The 23,581-nt window shown below is 40.0% G+C and overlaps 2 protein-coding genes across 3 annotated transcripts; one reads left to right on the forward strand and one right to left on the reverse strand.

Moving 5' to 3' along the window:
* The first annotated feature begins 4,054 nt into the window (after positions 1-4,054).
* Positions 4,055-9,768, forward strand: LOC131776312 (excitatory amino acid transporter 1). The gene is made up of 7 exons (XM_059092476.2): positions 4,055-4,590; positions 4,933-4,975; positions 5,403-5,734; positions 6,105-6,338; positions 7,451-7,645; positions 8,238-8,369; positions 9,035-9,768. Exons 1-7 carry the CDS (start codon positions 4,115-4,117, stop codon positions 9,183-9,185), a joined length of 1,563 nt encoding a protein of 520 aa, XP_058948459.2. The 5' UTR covers positions 4,055-4,114; the 3' UTR covers positions 9,186-9,768.
* Positions 9,696-20,376, reverse strand: LOC131776311 (excitatory amino acid transporter 1-like). 2 transcript variants are annotated; one of them, XM_059092474.2, is made up of 8 exons: positions 20,218-20,376; positions 17,071-17,571; positions 15,324-15,366; positions 13,508-13,848; positions 12,737-12,970; positions 11,835-12,029; positions 11,418-11,552; positions 9,696-11,052 (listed from the first exon to the last, which is right to left on the reverse strand). In XM_059092474.2, the coding sequence occupies exons 1-8, from the start codon at positions 20,238-20,240 to the stop codon at positions 10,869-10,871; spliced, it is 1,656 nt and encodes a 551-aa protein (XP_058948457.2). In that variant the 5' UTR covers positions 20,241-20,376; the 3' UTR covers positions 9,696-10,868. The 2 variants fall into 2 exon arrangements, with proteins under 2 accessions (XP_058948457.2, XP_058948458.2); XM_059092475.2 differs by lacking the exon at positions 20,218-20,376 and adding an exon at positions 18,773-18,910.
* Positions 20,377-23,581: the final 3,205 nt, after the last annotated feature.

The following is a 23,581-nucleotide window of genomic DNA, read 5'->3' on the forward strand; positions in this document are numbered from 1 at the left end:
AATTGTGGTGTCAGCAGAATGATAGCCACTTGGATATTCATCCTCACTTAGAAGGTCTTCTTCTGTGGTGATGGGGCCACCAATGAACCCCCATCCCCAAGATAATTGCCTTACTTCTTTGAATTAAAATAATTAACAAAAATAAAATGTTTAATAATATTTTTAAACTGTTCAAACACAACCTTGAAAAGTACTTTGTTAGTTACCTGATGAATCCCTTTTTCTCTTTACTCCTGTAAATTCAGAAATAATTAGATAAATTATTCATTCTTATCGATTACCTTGTCAAATTTTAAACAATTTTATCAAATTATGCCATTTCCTTAGGGTTCAGAGTACTAGCTTACCTTGATTCAGACCACTGAGTCCAGAACTTCCTGGAACAGGAAATATCTCACTGAAATGAGATAAATGTGAAAATCAGCCAGCCTGGGTATGGTAAAGTTTAGCCATTTTACATCGCAATTACTTATCCTCTGGCTCGACCATGGTGGTATCAGTAGAAACTCCCGCTTAGGAAGTTTTTATTTTTCGGCGTTAAATTTCCATAACTTCTTAAACCGATGACATTTATTATACTAAAACATTTTCATCCCTCAAAGTTATACTTATTTAGTTATACTTATTTGAGGTGTATTTTGTAGTCAGTCACTAAACGGACCCTTCAAAATCTTGACTGAATACTTTTTTATTGTGTATAATCCGCTAAGTAGGAAATGTCAGCTCGAGAATTAATTTAGACATTTCACTAAACCACCGGCGGGTTTACAAGCTCTTACTGTGAACTATGATGTGTTGATCGACTAAGAAATACTTTCGTGTTTACAAACTCAGATAAGTCGCAGGCAGAAGTACTTAATACGGGTGCATTTACTTCTCACTTACCATGCCTCGTGCCCCGCTTTCTCCATGATCGATGAACGGACCACGCTTTTGACACTGACACCACACAAGAAGTTACTGGTATCGGTGTCAAATTACCACGTTCCGGTGTTACATAATTTTAGGGCAAAAATGAAAAGGACATTTTCCAGGACACGCTAGCAGGTTTAAGGCTCATTAGCAATCTCAACAAAACGCAAGGCTAGTTCAGACGAGCGAATGGATAAAAAGTTCCTTGAATAAAGGTTATTTTAGGTTATTTCAGTGATACACAGGGATGCATAGAATCAGCGCGATCTGAGAGTGAGGCGTAGGCGAACTTTCGATTCAAATTGAAGTGGCTTGAATACAGATCTTTTTTAGGCAAACAATGAATGCAAAAAAGGGCTAGATAAGGGAAATAAAAGAGTACCACACATTCGATTTGGTCATTGCTTTCTTATATTTGGTGGCTCCTAAAGGAGCCGTTTGTTGAAGTGACTACCCAGCGGTAAGTCAATGTTTTCTACTTGGCGACTGATCTTGGTTTCGCCCAGGTTAGTCTCGTGCGTTCCTTGGGCTTTCGCTCGGCTTGCTTGTTCCGCTCACGGTAGAACGAGATCTTTAGAAGGGTTGAACCGAATACTACTTTCCGCACCACGTCTTTACAAGCGACGGGGGCTCCATTCCCGCCTTGACAGCGCAAACACCCCGAATGATCAAAAAACACTTTCTTGCGCTCTAGGAGAGCAATCTCGACGGGCTTGCCGGGCTGCAACCGACAAGTCGTGGAGGTTTTGAAAGTATTTAGTGACCATCCGGCAGGCATTATGGCGTCAAGCTCGTGAATGGGCACAGAAAACTTTGTCGCTTGCAAAAGATTTGGCGCGGAAGGAAGACCACCGAACAACTCTTTAAAGGTCTCGGCATCCATCGGCATGGTGACAGACGAACGTCTCACGATGCTGGTTGTTGGCGGTTTCTTCATGTTCAGCTTTTCTGCCACTAACACAGCTAAGGTCTGCAGCAAGCCTGGAGTTCCTTGGTGGCGTGTCCTAAACACTTGTTTAAGGCGCTCGTTTGTGTCGGCTTCATCCACCCAGCTATCGTTCTTCTTTCCATAGCCACGCCAGCGGACGAGGTACTGAACGCGACCGTGGGAGTCTGTACGCTTATCGAGCACTTTCGAGACTTCGTAAAACTTGCTCATGTTCTTAGCTATTCTCTCAGTAAGGGATAATCTAAAGTGATTATGACTTGCGTTTACGAGGCCTTTATACGCAATACCCACTGATAAAATTTATGACCTTTTGAACTGCAGAACAATACCCTCAATTAGTGAATGGCCCGTCCCTGTTTATTTTTGAACGGCGTCGCGTGAGCGGATAAAAAAAAGAGCAAATCTACGAGAAACGTGAGCGCGCGCAAGGAAGGGAGTCGTTTCGAAAAAAAAAAGGGAACAAAAAACGACGGTTTAAACAAGCAAGTCCAAACAAGTCACCATTTTTTTTTTCACTCACCTAATGCAGTGATGAACATTTTTTGTTTAAGAACTTGTGGCCAACCGGAGAATAAAGTCACTGAAACGGAAAAAGGTGCGAAAATCGCACCTATTGTTTTGCCTTCAACAGCGAGGTTTATTTGCTTCAATAGACCAAAAAACAAAAACGAACCTGACAATAGTCTAAGAAAACCAAAACCAACCCGCCTTTCTACACACTCTCAACATCGATATTTTTTTAATATAACCAGAATTTGTGGCATTGAAGTCGATAGTGAGTTCCTCATTGACAACGCAATAATGTCGGTTGGTATTTTGTTCGCTTTTTCTTTTGGCTTGCTGTATGGAGCCTTCCAAACAAAAGTCCCAACAAAAAAATGTGCCAAAGTGTGCTGCCGGCCAACTACGCAACACCCGTCATTGACCAAGCGAAAATGAAACTCTATAAATTTGAACCGCTAATCGTCATAAACTGCTCACCCCTGACGCTACTGTTTATATTCCTATCTCATCTTCCATACTGCATCAGCCAATCTGCCGCTCAAGTCCTTTTACCTTGCCTTTCTGTCTGCGTTTGCTTTTTCTACGCACTTCAAGCGGAAAAAGTGAAATCAGTCAAACGTAAAAAGGTGCGAAAATAACACCTTTTTGTTTTCTTGGCTTGCATACTCTTTTATACTCATCGCGCTAATGGTTGAACATTGACAACGCGAGAAGAAATTTTCAGCAGAATACAATTTAGACTTCTGCGATCAGTCCTTAAGGCCTGCCTGCGTAAACGGGCCTTAAGGAAAACAAATATTGAGCGAACACAGCTTAACTGCGTCCTGTCCTGGCTTATAAGCTCTAGACCGCATTTTCAATCACTCCAAACTACTCGCGGCCCCTTGCCGTGAAAACATGAACTGAAAACAAACTATTAGGGAACATACAAAGGCTGAATTCCAATTTATTTTATACTGACGGCTTATCTTGCCTCTGAAGAAGTCAGAGGAAGTTACTTCAAGACAAAATACATTAACGGTCCGCCCGTTACAAACACTGTATGACAATCGTTACCCTGGACAATTACTGACTAACCCCCTGTTAGTCTGTTCAAATTTTCCCAAGTAGACTACCGCTGGGGAAAAATGTCATCGCCGACAATTTGCCGAATGAATCCGAATCAAGCAGAGTAAAAGCTCGTGATACTAAATAGAAAAGTCCCTAAGGATGGATAACAAAAGGCCAATTGTATTAAAAAATCCCAACCATAACAATAGGCAAAGTTTGATATGAAAAGTTCAACGGTTCATGTACAGAAAATGGTGGTTAAATGTCGTGGCGATACGTAAATTTTGCCGGGGATACTCTAAAACGCGCTCCTGGCTTGTCAGTTTTTGCAGGGGCGCAAGGAATATTTTAGGTCATTTTATGGGGCAGATTATGTAGGGAAATAGAGACTGCTGGAAGTAACCGAAATGTTCGTTTTGTGAGATAAATACACTCTAGATAGACAGTGATGAACAAAATAGGAACGTGAATGGGAAAAGAACAGATTAGATGTAAGTGTGGTCGTTAAAACTTTAAGACGACGTAATTGCTTAATGTAAACAAATCCGAATAATTGGCTTGAGCGATCGTGATTCGTTACATGCATGTCAGCTCAGCGATGCAAACGAGACGGTTGCCCCTCATGATATGTATGTCACGGTTCGATGCATGACCAATCGGGCTTATCTTTAGCGACGTCTTGCAGAATATTCGCGTGAAATGGCGTGTAGGTCGCTTTTCAGTATTTGCAATGGGCGACGCTGTCCGGGATTCCTTTCAAACCTGAAGCGGAATCTTCTTCTTGTCTTACTGGTGGTTGGAGCAATCATTGGCTTTTCAATCGGAGCAATAATCAATAGCCCCGTGAATCGCATCATCGACCCAGAGAAGAAAGCCACTGTTACAATGCTCATTGGATTTCCAGGGGAACTGTTCATGAGCATGTTGAAGATGATTATTCTACCTCTGATCGTTGCCAGTGTGATAACAGCCGTATCGACTCTGAATCCTGACGTGGCGGGAAGAATTGGTCGACGTGCTCTCATATATTACTTAGGAACACTGATATTGGCCGCTCTTTTGGGGTTGACCCTCGTGATGGCGATCCGCCCAGGTTTAAGCGACAAACCCAGCGAGCAAAAAGATGTAAAGGCGGTGAAGTACAGGAATTTGGATTCGCTTCTTGATATGATAAGGTAGGGTATTCATTGCGTAATATAGAGAGTTTATTATCCAACAATTGATTCTTTTGCTCATCTTAATCGTATCATACACATAGTTCTATGCATAAGATTTGTTTAGTTTGCATACCACGCATTTTAAAGTAGTTACAGAGACAATCGTGCGAGACTGACCTCTCCTGAGGTAAAATTCTCTGCGGAGAGTCACGCGATTTGAAATTCTTTTGTTGCTCATGTCCTGCCGGCTATTGCGTGATATGAGAACCAATTTGGAGTGTAATATTTTTTTCTTTAAATTAATGGAGGAAAACTAATTCAAAAAGAAACCTCTTAGTTCTGATTATGATTGATTTCTAGGAACTGTTTCCCCAGTAACTTAGTCCAAGCAGCCACAAGCAAGGTGGGTAAAGCGATTTTTCCCTTTAAATCGCCCTCGCGTTTAGTATCCCACATAAGCCTTCATTTCGTGATGATATACTGTGTTCCCTTAGTATTTTCGAAGATCTGGGGAAGACCTTAAAATAACTTATCCTGTGTCCCGAAATTTGCTTATGTGCTCTTCCCATCTTCTCCACGAAAACATCCAACACGCGAGGTACGTACACGTGACACACACACACACCAGGGAGGCGAGACACCTCGAGACAAAAACTGTCAAACTAGGGCAGGACCTGTATTGGAATCCAGTCTCTTAGTTCGATCGTCTCACGCTCGATATTTTTATGACCTTCCGGATTTGGGAACCAGCTATTACTCGTCGCCTGAGGATAAATCTTCTCCAGTGCAATTATCAGGAGACATTCATTGTCCTTTTTCCTTGTAAATAGAAAAAAACAAACTACATTACAGTATCCGCAAGATCGAAGACTTACAATGTCACAAGCGATTATATTCACCTCGAGACTGGCGAGGAAATTATCGGCGTCCATTACAATGGTACCGTAAACATTACCACCATAAGAAAAGAGATCCAAGCAGGTTCGAGCACTGTACCTGCAGGAGTGACTACCACGGGAGGAATGAACATCATTGGTCTGATCGTGTTTTCCATAGTGTTTGGTGTTGTCCTTGCGAGGTTGCGTGACAAAGGAAGACCGCTGGTTGAATTCTTCTCGGCATTAAACGAGGCTATAATGATGATTGTTTTCTTTGAAATGTGGTGAGTTTCAAAGAACTGTGCTCAAGGGCGTGGCTCGTGGAGTGTTATAATACAAATCAGATTACTCCTTGGTATGCGTTTTATTTCATGTTAGACAAGCTGGTTTGCTCCAAATTTCCATTTTTGGACTCCTCCTAGGGGCGTAGAAAACATTATCTCGATAATCGAGGGCTAAGAACGTGAGCCGCGGGGGGCTCGATCCAGGGAAATGCAACACAAGAAAATATGTTCTGTTCTGTAACAGTGCTTACTTGACCGGTCAAGTAGCTGGCTGATCTACTTGTGTGTTAAAACGCATGGCTGATGATAGATTTTTGTACATATTTGAGAGAGAATTAGATTTTTTCTTCTTCGTTTCTTTGCATCAAAGGCTGGCTCCAATTGGCGTGTGTAGCCTGGTGGCAGCTCGTGTTGGTGGAATGAAGGATATCTTGGGTACAATGCAAAAATTAGTATTTTACATGTTGACAGTCATTTGTGGCCAGCTCATTCATTCCCTGATCGTGTTACCACTCGTATTCTTCATTTTCACTCGGAAGAATCCTTATGTGTTCATGAGAGGTCTCACAGATGCCTTGATGACAGCATTCGGCATCGCTTCCAGGTGTGTACGAAGGACCTTTGTGACTGTTTTCGTCTACAGGAACGTTGAAAGGAGATTTCTATCCTAATGAAATGGAAATAACCTCTTACTGTTTTTCGTTCAAGTTAAGACCTCAGTAGGTCAATATGTGTTGTTTTAGTATTGCTTCTTAGTCTTTATAAAGAAGACCTGTAGGTGACTTAACGCGGCTTTTACTTGGGGCAGAAGAGCACAGAATACGTCATCACAATAATGTGTGCCGCACATAAAATTAATTAGCAGGTAATTTAGTGTTAACAACTGGGTTGAAAACGTAAATTAGCCACCGTAAAGGGTAAAAAAGCTGACGTTTCGAGCGTTAGCCCTTCGTCAGAGCGAAGGGCTAACGCTCGAAACGTCAGCTTTTTTACCCTTTACGGTGGCTAATTTACGTTTTCAACCCAGTTGTTAATACTAAATTACCTGCTATACTCTCCCACCGACGCAGCACCACAGTTTCTTTAGAAACTTACCCCTTTATTCATAAAATTAATTACCCTAGAGTAACCTTGAAAAGTAAAAATCTATGTAATTAGCTTACTCGCACGTATTTTAACTCGGTAGTCTGGAAATCTGGAAACATGCAAATGATTTTTTAGCGTACTTGCATCTATCATACCTTGGTAATCTGGAAATGTGGAAATCTTGAAATATGCAAATAAGTCTATGTACAAATTAGTGAATCGTCCGCCATCTTGGATTTCGAACTACACGTAAATAAACCCCGGTGTCTCGGCTGGGGTTTCAACCCAGACCTCTCGATCCGGGCTACAGCACAATAGCCACAGGATCAACAGTGGAAAACACCATGACGAATGTGGATCAATATCAGTATCTGAACAACTGCATACCTTCCCCTCCCCTGACCCAATATTAACCCTAACCTGTTATCAGTTGACTGATGTTGGGTTAGGGGATGGGTAGGTGCTCAGTTGCTAGGATACTGACACTGATCCATGAATGCTTGCCGACCCTATATACCATTTGCGTAGTTACAACACTTGCCGCGTTATCAACAACTGACACTTCACCAACCATCTCTAAACTTAAAACAACACACCTCCTAACAATTGGTCACACTGCTTTGTTTTCAGTGCAGCCACTCTCCCGACAACTATCCGCTGTGTGGAAGAAAACAACGGCATCGATTCACGCATAAGTCGCTTCATGTTGCCTCTTGGTGCCACTCTCAACATGGATGGCCTGGCTCTCTCACGAGTGGTGGTAACTATCTTTGTTGCTCAACTAAACGACATCTCCCTTAGCCCAGGAAGAGTTGTTGTTGTCTGGTAAGAGACGATGACAGAACTTTTGCTCCTTTTGTCTTATCTTCCTATTGAATAACTCGTTGGGTACCACTTACACGAGTGCCTAATAGGTAAATTATAAACCGGTTAACCCTTTCACTCCCAAGATCTGAATGTTAATTCTCCCCTCTAGCTGCTGCACATTTCCTAGTAAATTAGTAGCAAGAATTTGATGTTAAAACAAGATAAAAACTTCTACCTGATACATTTGAGTATTCTCATTACCTGTTTTGTTGTAAGTAGGTAGATATTGTTGGGAGAAGTTACATGTGAATCACTCTGGAAGTGAAAGGGTTAACTGTTGCTCTATCGTCCTATTTTTTTTTTTGGTTGTTTGCTTGTTTGTTTGTTTTCTTTTATTTTCTCTTTACTGGTAAGTTTGTTGAAAATTTCATGAATTTATGCAAGAAATTGCGATGCAGATGCAGACTTCCTCAAAATTTTTTTCCAGATTATTGATCACCCTTTGCTTAACATCATTTGAGTAATATTAATTCTGACTTATGGAAAATACTCTAGTAATAACACTCGGAACTTTGCTAATAGCATTTTTTTTTAAATTTTTCTTTTGCAGCTTAATTGCTATTGCTGCTTCCATTGGCGCCGCAGGAATACCAGGATCAGGAATCATGATTATTATTGTTCTCCAGGCCGTTAATCTTCCATTGCATGACTTTGGCATTATCATGGCTATTGAATGGATGCTGTGAGTGTTCATAACGTGTTCATTTAAATTAAAGAGATTTATCGCGAGCCCATAACTACCAAGGAGTGACTTCCATCCAATTTCTCTGGACAATATCACACCTGAATCACATGTAAAGGTCATGAGAATAAAGAGAATGGTCGCCAACTAAAGCAGCTCTAAACGATTAAATAAGTTCTCCTTGTCAGAAACTTAGGAAATGTATAGAGAGCAGTATGGAGAATATACATGCCGATGTAGCGTGTGAAAGGATTAATGTTGGGGGTTTACCCACAAAGGACTGGTATTTAATGCGCGAGAGGAGTACATTGAGTACTAAGTGCATTACGCTACTAATACTGAGGTGAGCCAATATTCCATCTTACAGTTGCGCGCCTGCTTGCCAAGCTTTTGAAGATGATTAAGGCTAAGGGTGACTTTGATATGATAGAAACGTTGCAGCTTTTCAAATGTTAATTAGTTTGTTATCATGCTAACTAAATACTGGTTTCTATCATAACAAGGTCACCTTCAACCTCACTATAACTCAACGGCCACTAAGTATACAACCGTAAGATGGCCTATTGACTTGTGTTTACAGTTAAAGATGCGCGAAGCAATACGCAGGGATAGTCTTAAGTGTAATTATCTTCTTGTCTACACCGATTATTATTTACGTCTTTCAGGGATCGCTGCATCACAACTGTCAACGTCCTTGGGGACGCAATGGGTACTGGGATCGTGGCACACCTCTCACGTGACGACTTGAAGTTAGATAAAGAAAACGACAAGGACAGGAGAGATTCGCAGGGGTTAATGATGAACAGTGATTTGTGATTACTCTTATTGGTAGCAGTTTAGCAATATTCACCGAATTGGAGGTGGCTAGTGGTGGATATTTACCGAATCACGAAGTATCGAGGTAAATAACCACTACTAGCCACCGACACTGACGTAAATAGTTGTTCTAATGTATAATCAAACAGTAAGATAATAGAGCACTAAAAATTGAATTTAAACTCATTCATTCCTGTGACGACTACAAAACGTTTAGGCGCAAATCCAGCGTGCGCTGCTCAGAGGTGAATAGCAAATGGTAGACGGAGTTGGGTAGCCAATCAGAGCGAGCCTTCAATGTTATCCACTGTTTGCGCATATACTACATACCTCCAGTATAGGAGTAGGTTCGGAACGAAAAGGTAAAGTTGATAGAACAAACTGAATACAAGGCAAGTGAGGAGGTGACCGTGATCTGGTAGTTTTACTACCTAAAATTCCAATTTTTAACTTGATATTAACCACGCAGGCTACAATGACTTGTGTACGGCTACATGACACGGGCAGCAATTGAAACTACCTAACAGCAGAGCTGTTTTACTTTTATTGACTTCGTTGAAAGCCTGACAAAGCGCTACAAAGCGCTACAAAGCAAAAAGTATAAGACAACCAATCAAGCCGTAACGATTGATAAGGAACCCTTTATACTCTAAGTACCATTTAACGCCTCTTCTAATGAACATACTCAACTCTTAATGTAAATAAGTTCTAAGCTAAACGCAACTTTCGTACCGTCATTGCGTAAAATTTACTGTAGGAATATGAGATCTATATACGAATAAACATAAGGACATGGATCTTTTCGCAAGTTGAAAATACTTTCGTATCAATGTCCGTATCTGAGCAACTGAGCACCCCACCCCTCCCCTGACCCAACAACAGTCAGCTGATAACAAGTTCAGGGTAATGTTGGGTTAGGGGAGGGGTAGGTGTGTAGGTGCTCAGATACGGACATTGATCCATACTTTCACTATAAACTTATAAGAGTTTCAGCTTTCCCGACAAGAGGGAATTAAGAACCAAATGAACCATGCGCACCCCCTAAAAAAAGAGAAATGATGAACCTAAGAGACTGACGAATCAATATAGGCCGTCCTCGTTGGACAATCTTATCAATCTCAAACAAGTTATTTTTGGATTACTGCCCCTTTAATGGGAAGATGTAGATATGATCAATTTGAACGATTTCAACATTTCCAATGGACCTTAGAATATAAATCGACAACATGATGATCTTGGTTTTGGATAAATCATTGCATTCCTCAAGAAAAATGTTTACCCTCAGGGTCACGGAACAACGTGTAAAATGAAAAATGGTGTACCAATGTTTTTACTTAAGTTCGTATTGTTTAGATTATTATTTTAAAAAATTCACTACAATCAGCTACAAATTTCCTATGTTGGTGAAATATTCAAGCTAACATGAGGTAGTTCTATGTTTATACTTGGCCATAAGCCAAAGCTAAAATTATTTTATTTTGAAATATCAAAGGCCTATATTTACCCAAAACATCCCGGTGAAGCCATACTATTTGCTCTTTATGTTAAACGGTTAATATATGACAAGCGTTCTGCACAGTGCATAGGAGCTTCCCCGTCCGACCTAACTTACCATCATACAGAACGTGCGATTAAATGTATCTAAGCTACAAGTGAACTAATATCGTCTAACAACAGACTGAGTTACAAAGAGGAGGTGACCAAGAGTTGATCAGGGTCATCCGGTTTCCCCCCGTTACTGAGAGGGACGCGGTCACCCACTTTGCCATTGACATCATACTTGAGCAGATCGTCACGTGACAGATGTTCCACTACACCAGCGCCGATAGAGTCACCCAAAACATTAACCGTGGTACGGAATCGATCCCTGAGGAATAAAAAGAGCGTAGCTTTCGTCATTGTTAAATCACAATACTTATTTGTCTTATCTTTTTTTTTATTCAATTACAAACCATTTCACTGAATAGCATACGAACTCTGAGCTTTTCAATTTTGCCTCATTCAGTTGTCAATCATAACCGCAACCCGCGAACAAGAAGCCTTTGAAACAGCCCATGTTTCCTCGGCTATTACACACTGGCTCTAAGTCGTTCCTTATTAATTTATTACAGGCAAATGAAGAACTTGTGCATTTGTTTTTTATCGCGTCAAGCCACACGTAGGTTCGCAAAAGCATTCTGGACGCAAGAAAAACCTTCAAAAAAAAAAAAAACGTAAAGAATTGTTACTCACAGGAACCAATCAACAGCCATAATGAGCCCGATGTCATCCAGCGGCAGTCCAACAGCTTGCAAAACAATGATGGTGGTAATTGAGCCCGCTGAAGGAATGCCAGCGGCACCAATTGCGATCGCAGTTGCTGTAAGACTAGATGAAAATCAGAATTTTTAGCATAAGTTGACACTCTAAGCGGCCTTGACATATACAGTGCAGGGTGGCGTGTTGGGGAACTTATCTTTCTAGCATGAGGTGTAAGACAAAGTAGTACGGGGATTGTTCTCTCCTGTGTTCCATACACCTTTTTAAACAATCTTAATGGCTAAGTAAAAGATAAGGGTGGAAAAGATTTTGTCGCATGCCGCAATGTGCCCACCTGTCTGCAGGAAAACTTTACATTGCTCACTCAAGCAAAACAGGAATTTCCCTTACCAAATGGCGACTATTTTGCCTCCTGACAAATCATAGTCGTTCAGCTGAGCAATGAAGATGGCAGCAATAGCCTCATACAGAGCTGCGCCGTCCATATTCACAGTCGCACCCAGCGGCAAAACAAACTTGCTTATGCGCGGGTCCACTTTGTTGTTTTCTTCAAGGCAGCGTATGGTGGTAGGCAGAGTTGCCGCACTGAAGGAAAAGAATGAACAGTGAAGGTTCATACTGGTGCTATTTACGATGGAATTTGGAGTTTATAACGGGACTTAATTTAGCTCCGCTCAATGATGTGTCTCAAAGAAACCTGGCGCACCTTTTCTACGAAACAGTGGAGAAAAAAACCAATCGCGACATGATCAATCAATTTTTCTGGTTGGCTCCACGTGACATTTTCCTTTGTTGTCATTGGCCGTTGGTTCTGATACTCACGCAAAATGCACTCTACCGCAGAAATGAGACCAAGAAAATGTAGATACATGGGGCGTGAAAGATAAAGTTGATAACACTAGTCCACCGAATCAATGAATATTCAATGCCAACCTTAGATTTAATTTATACGTATTTAACAAAATAATTTTTCACACTGATGGCCATTCGTCAGTTGGATATCGTTATCAACGTGCGCCTGTCGAGCCAGCGGTCCTTTGAGAAAAAAACAAATGTATTTATTTGGGACTCAAAATCAACTTTGCATGTGTAGTGTCAATTCTCAATTGAAAAGGTTGTTCTGCTTTTACTATACACCTTTTAACATCGAAAGTTGGGACTACAAATTGCATTCGTAACCAGGCATGATAGATGCCACTACCAATTATTTCATTGCCTGTGCGCTTGAATGAATGCACCCATTGCGGACCACTATCATCAACTGCTCCTCGTAAGTCATATTTCCAACTTACCTCGAGCTGATGCCAAATGCGGTCATAAAAGCATCTCTCATTTTGTACATGAAAATAAAAGGATTGGTCCTTCGCACCGCAAAGAAAATAAGCGGGAGAATGATGAAAGCATGGATGGTAAGACCGACCATAACTGTTACGATGAACAAGGCTAAGCGCTTGAGTTCTTCTCCAATATCCTCCATGCTGGCCACTCGCTGAGCGATCAAACTGCAAATACCGAGTGGTGCATACCTACGAAAAAAAAAAGGCAGAAGCGATTGAGGGTAATCTCCTGTTGAGATATATCTGTGAAACGTATACCGGCCTTCTTTTCCTATATCAGATGAGATTACTGTTAGTATCTGAGCAACTGCACACCTACCCCTCTCCTGACTCAACGTTAACTCTAAACCAATAAAATATTTCAAGAACTCATTAAGATATTAACAAAAGACCTGCTGTCAAGGAAAGATGCCAAAGGGTCACGTGAGTTTTCATGTCAAGCAGTTTAATTCAAACCACACTTCAAAACATGGGAAACAATAATAGGAAACCCTAACCCTAACCCTAACCCAAACCCTAATGCTGCCACAAGGGTAAAGTTAAAGGTGCACCTGCCTGATACAAATTGAGCATTGCTAGCAAATGCCACAAGCTGTAGAGGAGATTAAGGAGATTAATGACATTTGACCCATGGAAGTATTCTCCTGGAAAGCAAACTTGTAACCAATTTAAATTGTACATCTAGCTGAGTTTAAACTCAAAATGCAAACATTCATTTCAACATACCACATGATAAGTGTCACCAGGATCATAACAGCATCATTAAGGGAGGAAAAGAAGGCAGTCAAAGGTTTGGCTCTCACACCCATCTTCCCAAGTACAACACCAAACACAATGGAGAACACAGCCAAACCAAGAATGTTCATGCCCCCTGTGGGGTTAGTAGCAACTCCGGCAAATATTGTATTAGAGGGTGGATATATCTCTTTGGATATAGTGGTTATGTTCAGTGTTGCATTCAACACAATGGTCTGGAAAATTTTCTCATTCTCTTCAAGTTTTGGAGAGTTACCAGTCACATTGCGGTATTCATACTTGCCAAGATCTGTTTTGTAGTAAGTCTTTTTCTGAAGAAAATAATGAAAATAAAGAACTTAATTAGCAACAATAACTTCATACAAGTGCCCATGTATATGTGCTTACTGTGACTTACACATCCGCATTGATAAAAGGATAAGATGGAACAAAAAAACCCCAATGCACATCAGACATTAATTGACTGCATGAAGATTTTCACTGAGAGTCACATGTGAAGATAATACACAAAAAAATATTCAAACTCCTAATGCCCATTGTGTTGTGTATACTGTATTGACTGAGGTGTCCCAAAGTAGGGGGGAAGGGGTATTACACAAAGTTTGGGTAGGGGTGTGCAATTTGGGCCTAAAAAGCCTTTTCTTGTTCAAGAACAAAATCCTTTTCCTTCCACCTCCCTTTATAATTAAAAATTTGTTGTTGATTTTGGCATAGCAACTTCATTCAGTCACAAGAAGTATATTCATATAAATTACTGATGCCTGTTTTAAAGTTATCCATAATTTCCAGAAGCATTTCTTGTTGAGGAAATCTAATAATAAAATTGTAAACACTTTGTACAGACTTGAAACCCCAAAAGCTATACCCTTTTTGGCAACACATACCCCTATAAGCCCAATTAGGAAGTGAGCACCCCTCTTTTGTTCAATGGTAAAGCTGCTTTTTAAAACTGTTTCAGAGAAACCCTCCCAGCGCATGTGTTACTGCACCCACAAGTATACTCAGGTGATTTCACTATACAGCAGAGACTGTTGTATGACTGATAATTGCTTGTTACAAGGTCATTCAACACTGAAATGTACTTGTAAAGCATTGTTACACGTAGTTTTGGATGAATTGCTCATTGCATGTGTGCTCTGTTGATGAGTGGTTTTGGTTGCACATCTGTGATGGACAAAGGTGCTTGGCCCTTCATTTAAATCTTGAGTTGCATGACTACCAATGTGTCAGCCAATCTGAATTTGTCCAAGAAGCAGCAAGGCTGAATAGTTTAAGGAGCTGGATTTGAAATTGTGAGGACCCAGGTTCAAATACTCCAATCTGCCAATTCATTAGATTTTCATTCTTGGTAGTCTCAAGTTCAACTCCTCTGCTGTGCACTGTAATTAGTTAATCAAGTAGCAGGGGGTCTACAGATGTAACTCACTTAGTAAGCTTTGGTCTGAGTTCAAGTATCAATTGTTTTCTTCATGTTTGAGATAAAGTGTAATGTAAGAAAAACTACACAGAGCTGCACATAAATAACTTTTAAAGGTGAACACCATAGTTATTCCATCCCATATACTCTCCTCCAAAATTAGTCAATATCCCCACTGATGAAAGAGACAATACAGTAGCAATATAGTGGCAGTAGAAGTACAGTATTGAGTTTCCAGATAAAACCCCACTGGATAAAACAGAAACTTTGGCAAAGATGTTATATTTAATGATAGGAAGATTTCCAGATCATGCACTGTCTCAGTTAGTGTTAACCCTGTTTGACTGATCTACTACACATTAAACCAACCTGACGAAATGTTGCCTCAACAAGGTTACTGGGAAAACAGCTCCTGGAAACATTTGATAATAATGAAATGCAAAAATAGCTTACAGTTTATCAATACATGTATTACCATAAACTGCTGCTTATAAGCCCTGGCCTTGTTCAACTTCATATGGGGTCCCAGGAGGGCTAATACACTGAGGGGCTGAAATCCAAGGCGGTTATAACCAGAATAGGAAAAGTGCTTTGAAACAAGCCATGGAAGTGCTGATCAAATGGATTTGGCATTTAATGGCTTTAAATTAGGCTTCAAAAAATCAAAATAAATCAAATTCATTAAATACTTTATTACTATTGTTAAAATTTTGCTGAATAAGTCAAAGCAGAGTTCTTAACTCTCAAAACAAGGAAAATTATCAGGGACTAGGGGAAGGGGGCTTACAATCAGTTATATTTCTTTGTTTTCAGGTAGATGGACCTATAACCTGCAGGGTGGGTGGGCAATATAGGTGTGGGGGGGGGGGGGGACCTATAAGCAGCAGTTTATGATTTTATACCACATGCAGAAGAAATTCAACTTGCTAGCAATGAGTCTTTAAAACAAAATCTTGATACTGCATGTTTAGAATTTTTTCATTGCTTTTCACTGAGTAAAATGCTTTGCAATCTATCCTTTGAAGTGAGAATATTTATTAAATTGCTGACTGTTGGCAATTGCCAATTTTCACTAAAAAAAAAAAAAAAAAAAAAAACTCGGTGACAGGACTTAATCAGGCTGTAGTCTCAACATGAATTTACTCTGAAAAACTGCATACAAATCTGTTATTGGTTAGTCATGAGAGAAGGAAAACTGGAGAGCTATGCAAAGAAAACCCACAAATTAAGAAGTCAAGAACTATGTTTGTTGAAATGGAGACAATGAGAATTAAAGCTCTTTACATTTGAGAAAAACTGCCTCTCATTGTAGTTTGTGAACGATCAGAGGGGACTCGGGAATGAAATCCGAAAAGATTCATAGCAGGGGCTTTATGTTTTTGTCTACAGTGTGCTTCAATGGGACTTTGTTTATCAACTCTGTGCCGCCTGACCCCCGCTGACTCACGTGGTACTCGAAGATTTTAATCAAGTGATGTTTGAATTGAGCCATAGGAAGGTTTTTGAACCGTTCACAGTCTGCCAGATTACGAGTGTAAATTTCACTCAAGTGAACTGAGTTACAAAAAACTCGAATACAGCGATGAATAGTAAATTGAAAGTGGAAATATCAGGTTTTGATCTGCATGCATGACATAACGTTTTACTATCGAGGCTGGTTCTTGTTTCTGAACCTTACTTTGTATTCACGATTTTCCTCCAGCAATAAATCCTATTTATTTTCCACTTCCAAATGCCCTTGGAAAGTAATGGTTTTTCGCAGCCTCATTTTAAGCCTTAAACTAAAGATACATCTCAATTTCGGAACAAAATATAATCAATGAGTTTTCACACGTGTGAGTGAAACAATATACAAACGAGCGTCCAATTCTTCTTTCATGCGCTTACAGCTCAGAAAGTAGAACTACATGGTTAATTTATTGAAAGGTCAACCGAAATGTTTACTACATTCCCGCCTAAAATGACCGGGAGAGTGCGATGTTTTTCAATTTTCATGTCAACTCGTGGCCTGGCGCGGGAAAAATTAGGGAGCGTTCGATAATATATTCATAAATTAAAATCAGTGAGTTTCTTTACTCCTACATCTCAAAAGAGTTTTTAAATCAATTTAACGCACCTGATTAAATCCAAAAAGGAGTCTCTGGTCGTGTAGGGATTCGGATCTGATTTACCGCCAGTTGGATTGTCAGTCTTCCCTGGCCTAATGGAGGAAACAAGGACCATGCCCAAGATGGCGGCGGACAACGTTGTGGTCAGATAGAACAGCAATGCACGACGCCCGATCTTACCGGTCGCTCTTGCATCGAGATGTGACACAGCAGTGATCAGACTGGCCACGATGAGTGGAAGGATTATAACTTGCAGCATATTCATGAGAAGTTCCCCGGGGAAACCGATCAGCATGGTTGTTGTAGCCTTCGTTTCTGGATTCTCGATATTTTGCACGGTCGGGTTGATAACCGCCCCAATCAAAAAGCCAATTGCAGCTCCGATGCCCAGCAAAACGACGAGCAGATTTCTCCTGATCACCCCACAAAATGACTGGCAACAGCGGCCGCAGCCGTTGTCTGACCCTCCGAAAGTCGTTGCCATTTCTTTACCCTCTTCTGGCGTTTTGCTGTGTGGATGAGACGCGTTCCACGTGAGTGAGCGGAAGTTATTATGCAAGAATTAATAAATTTTACATTGCATTTGCATGATAAAAAGATAAACATTCAGACACAAATTAAAGTTTAAATGCCTCAATTTCTGTTCAGCAGAAACACTTAGTTGCCTGAGCGAAAACGAAACTGAACCTTTAAAAGGAAGAAATGAATGATAACGATGGTACGCGAAAATGAGATTACAGACATCCCGTCGCGTATCAGTCAAACACGAAAGTGTAAGGCAGTGACAGAGCTCATACCGATCGAATTGTTTCAGAAGATCTTCTTTTACTTTTTAGCAAGCAAGAATGGCTTAGATAACTTGAATGTGTCAGAGGATTTCGATAACCTCGCGTATTCCAAGTTTTTTTTGTTTTTGTTTTCGTTTTTTTGTTTTTGTTTTTTTGAAGAGGGAGATCAGATGGTAAGTAGTTATGTCACCACATATAACCTTGACCCCAACAATCGAACAATCGAAACCTTATCGATCACTACAATGTATATATATGTATATATATACTATATATCTTACTAGACGTTAAAATACTCAGCGATACTACACACCAAAATGTCTAATAAGTTATATATTATTCAACTGCTTTTTTTTATATTAAGTCTTTCTGCTCATTACTCATTAGGCGGGAAAAGAAAGCGGTTAGAGAAGCGTAGCGCGCGCAGCCGACTGGTTAAACAGGTTTTTTTTTTACAATACAAAATAATCAACTTTCCATATAACCGTGCAATATCGCAGGATATTTGTACTCTATTCGCGCGTTATTTGTACTCTACTTTGTGCAGTTGGATAATAAAAAACTATACGTGATGTTATGCCATGGTACTAGGACCATAAGATTCAAGAAGGGGTCAGCTACTCTAAACAAACATGCCTTAACATTAACAAGTTCGTGTATTCATAAGTATTTGCTTATAAATATCTTAACGATCCTAACATTTTTTTCCCTTTGTTTTACCATGAACGTTATAAATAAACTGATGGGCCGTTGTTCGATTCGCGGACACGAACAACAAGTACTAACTCAAAGACCCCTCTCAAAGGCAAAAGCCGAACTAATGCTCTTCTTTCTCGGTTAAAAAGATTACAGCGTTTTCTGAACCTTCACGACTGCCGTGTTTACAATGTTTACAGTGAACAAATAAGGTCAAATAACTTACTTACTCACACTGCGTGGTCAAAAACTGAACCTTTATGAGTTAATTTCAGCAGAACCCCCAGCTTTTCTCAACACACCATAGATATCTAATCCTGATTCAGATAAGCATCTCACTTTCACCCATTATGAGATTATCTTGTTCAATGTCTTGTTCAACGCTCCGTAAAGAATCGGTAAATCAGAATTTTGTTTGCTTACAATTTTTTTATTACTATTTCTAGTTCTTAATTTGTCTGATACCCATAAGGTTCCATAGCATTCTAAAGATCCCTCCTCATTGGCAGTCAATTTTCTTTAGGCTAGCCAATACTCTGTTAGCGACGACTGATCTCAATCCGTTCCCCCTGAAAAACGTATGATCCGTCCAAAATCCTCCAACCCCCCCCCTCCCCCCCTCCGGACGATAATAAATGACTGGTCCGTGGCGTGACGTCACGCATTCGTGTAAACTAAATCACACGCACTCAAGCACAAACGCACATCGTCACATTAAACATTAATATATTCTTTATAAATAACAATACTGCCCCAGAAAAAGTTCGAGAGATGTTGAGCAAAAATAAAAAAAAAAGACACGTTTAAGCCCTGCCCTGAAAAAACGAACCAAATTAAGTTTGTAGCGGCGTCTAAATTAAAAAAACCTTTCAAGGGCTTTTCAACATTTAATCAGGAGGATTTAGTGAAAATGCTTTCGAAGCCGCTGTAAAGAGTGTGAAAGTGCCTTTATTTTGAACATGGTATGTTTAAAACTACCTTAATTGACAAACTTGACAGGCGTATCCAAGGTAAAGGACGAGTTTGTACACATTGCCGAAAACTTCTGAGTGTTTATTAGATGGTTCACAAATCCGATAAGTTTACTGATTTTAAACGCTCCTTTGAGAACTGTCAATGCATATTTGCCAACCGGTCCATGGAAAAAGTTGAGGGAAAAATGCAAGTCAGGCGGGTCTTTTATTATCAATTGGCAGCTTTTAAGCTGCGTTACGGTAGCAAATTTCGGTTCCAAGCGCCTCAAACAGAGAGATTTTCTCGTGATAATTTGAGGCGACAGTAGTCAGTCACAACAACAATCTAAAATTAAGACAAAGGACAGCGCATCTAAATTAGTGATCACTAATGAATCAGTCAGACGTACAAAGCTATCATCGCACGGAATAATTTCAGGGGCGTTTTTCCCGAGACATCAAGCTTTGTATCGAAAATGAAAAGACTTCTAGCCTAATAGAAACTCATCATCTCCAGATCCAACTAAGAGCCTTTCACATATTTCCAAAGCTGGTCTTAAAATTCACGCACGAGGTTACGTTTTAATTGTTTGTTCGGACGCTCATTCTAAATGCACCAATGCTTGTGTCTGTGGTAGTTTTGCAAAATACCAAGATCACTTTGCTGGTAGATGACAGTATCAATTCAAGCAAAGATAAAATAAGCACACGTACTTACCTCGGGAACTCGAGTGAAGACATTTCAGTGTCGCTAGAAAAATAATTTGCTGTTGAAACCAACTTCTATGGTAAAGTTCCCGTTCAATTCCTCACAGTGTCTCGATGTTGTCACAATCGGCGCATGAAGCTTATCCTTTAAATGCTAATCAATCCGCCTATTAAACACAGGCATAATTCCAGCGCCATAATCCTTTCTTTTATTTTCCTTTTTTCTTTGTTAACTTGAGTGGACGACATATGTGTTCGCCCAATCGCTGCACGCCTTACGACTGAAGTGCCGCACCATGCTGAATAATATATAGTCCATTTGAAGCCAAATGAACAGACGCAAAAAATTTCAAACTTAAAGTCGTAAATCATTCATTCAAAATTTACAATCTTTAACGCGAGGCTTTCGTGTAATTAAAAATTAATATTTTGTTTATTTCAGTTTTCTCTGCATCACCGTTTTAGGTCACGCAATGACGTTGACACCCGCATTAACTTCGGATTAAAACAAACAAATGGCTGCACATGTTTACCGTCTTATGCGGCGCCACACCTCAACTTCAGCATAACGTATAAAAGAAGCGTTGAGTTCCGAATGGAAATTAAAATAATTTGCCGTCGCGGTTTCGTTTCGCAGACGACGCAAATTGTGGTGATTTCACGTTGTTGTTTTGCAAAGGACGGCTAAGAAATGTACAAACTTTTAAAACGCAAGCGCTGAGCTATTGTTCTGCCAATTAAAACTTTTGTTTTCCATGTCCTCGTTGCCGTCGCCGTCGTGACTTGCTTAAGGTCCCTACTACCGACCGGTTACGGTGTTCCCGAAATGACCTTGTGATTGTGTCCAACGTGACAAGTGCAACCGTACTGAAATCTACTGCTGCAGCTGGGAGTCCTTGAATTTCGCCATTTTCCTTCGCAAAATTTCAAGAGTAAATTTATGAAACAACACCTGTCATGCAAAGTATAGGAAGAAAATTCAAAACATTCAAAGAAACCTGTAAGAGAAACAAAAATGGGCTAAAGGAAAACTTGGGACTTTCCAAACACGAAGCGTATTTAATCACGGGTATCCTATTGGTTTACAATTTCATTAAGCTTAATCAAAAGAGTCCTATACAACTGTAGGCTCAGTTATTACAGTCGAATACATGAATTCTTCAAACTTCAGTGATTCTAACGTCTTGAAAAATGAGAGTTCTATTTCATTTCCATTCAATCTGAACTAATCTGTTATGTCGCTTGATGGAGATTCCGAACTAGTCATAACTTCTATCTCATCGGATTAAAAAGGAGCAAAGCTGAGCTAACAACGCGAATAAATGACGGACGTACATTCAGTTGGCGCAGGAATCGTGACCTCTCAAACAGAATTTTTCAGCCAACTCTTTCATCCAAAAATGCACAGCACGAAATAAAGAGCGCCCTAAGTTGCGTCCGAACCTTTGTCTTTTCTCCAACTCAACAACCTTGAGTAAACCTCTCTTTCGCTTTACTTAAAGTTTGATTCACGCCTCTGAAATTCCAAGTATGCAAGGCCTTGCACGCATCTGTACGCGCATAAACTTTTCTCTGAAATAAAAACATATATACCTTTTGGAGGACTAGTATTTGGTTTCCAGCTTTGAAGGTCTTTTCTCCCTTTCGACTCGAACGATTACTTTTTTTTTTTCGTAAACCCTTTTCACCCTGACATCAGTATGCATATTCTCCACACTGTTCGTTACACATTTCCTCAGGTGCTGAAAAGGAGAATTTGTCTGCCAATCAAAAGGTTGCATCCCTGGTGACCATTTGTTTTATTCTCATAACCTTAATGTGTGATTCAGCAGTGATATTGTAGGGAGAATTTAGATGCTGGTCACTCTCACAGGTTAAAGGGTTAAGGCCCCAAACACACTACCTTTAGCAGTTTTGAACGTCCTGATGATATCCTTGGCCGGACCTTCTGGCTCCTGAAACTGAGGAATATGATACCTTCCACTTTGCAGATGGTTTCTGGCTTCCACTGGGATTCCAGCAATTGAAAAGGAAATGATAAAAATAAAAAACCAAAAAAGAAACCTGGAAAATATCTATGATTATTTACCCAAATTAAAATGCTACATTAAACTAGTGTCTGCATTGAGCATGCAAAACTAATATTGTCTTAGCTCCTTTTATAGAGTTGCACTGAACAGAAGGAATAACGGTCCACACAGGAGGGGGGCATTGAGGCCTATTAGAAACCGCAAAACCGTAGAAAAAATCACCCAAAACCGAAAAAAAATTCGATCAAAACCGATACATTTTCACATCCCATTTATTAAAACCCTGATCGATCCGATACAGTGGTGACAAGTGGAGTATACAGAATAAACTACACTAATTTCATTACAGGTTTTATGAATGCCATGGACTTGGCATTCGTATCTTCTAGTATCTGCTTAAATTAACAGCTGCTCTCTCGAGGACCTCGAGAGTGGTCTCTGCGAACTCAGCAGCTGATAATGGAGCCTAGTTAGATTAAGGAAATTCACACAAAAGTCCTCTATAGGATTGCAATTTTGCAGTCGCAAAAAGCTATAGCTCTGGAAAGTTTCATCAAAAATCCGTAATCTAACATTTCCATTTACGAACTAAGACCTGAAAGTTTGGAGATTCTATTGGAATGGTGACTCAATTAGTCACGTGTGGCCTGTGACTTGGTCACCAACTTCGGGGTGGCGTTGATGAAGAAACTCTGGCAATGTTCCGTGCTTAGCAGTACCCTACGAGTAGCCGTACCCTCCCTTGCCTCCCACCTTAGGGAAAACGGAAAATCCGCAAACCGAAATGCACACCAAAACCTATAAATTTAATTTTTTTGGCAAAAAAAATCGAAAAACCTTTCAAAAAAAATAGCAAAAACCCCAAAACCCAAAACCCCAACCCCCCCCCCCCCCCCCACAGCAAAGATGCCCAACAGTGATATCAAGATAGGTGAGCCTTTCACATGCTAAATCAATTTTCTTACATTTAGATGCAATGTAAGTCACACAATTACTTATTCTAAGCAAAACAACTTACGTCTGTCTCGCATATGGACCAGAACACGAGTAACTATTGCCACATAATTCACCTAAAAAAATGTGTTGTATGGATAAAAAACAGTATATAAATTTTGGGTATCAAACACCTTTAAATTTAAGTAAATAAGCCATGCCATTGACTTCTACAAATTAACAAACTGTACATAGCACTAAAAGTGTACAATACAGTCCACATATCGGAACAAAATGCAGAAACAGAAAAGATGAGAATGACTGCTGCTTTTTTCCCTTTTTATCCTGGAGTCAATAGCTTGTAATGCTTTACGAAGAAACATTGTATCTTAATTATATTCTGAGAAAAAC

The sequence above is a fragment of the Pocillopora verrucosa genome, chromosome 6 (assembly GCF_036669915.1).
Source record: "Pocillopora verrucosa isolate sample1 chromosome 6, ASM3666991v2, whole genome shotgun sequence".
NCBI classification, from domain to species: Eukaryota; Metazoa; Cnidaria; class Anthozoa; order Scleractinia; family Pocilloporidae; genus Pocillopora; species Pocillopora verrucosa.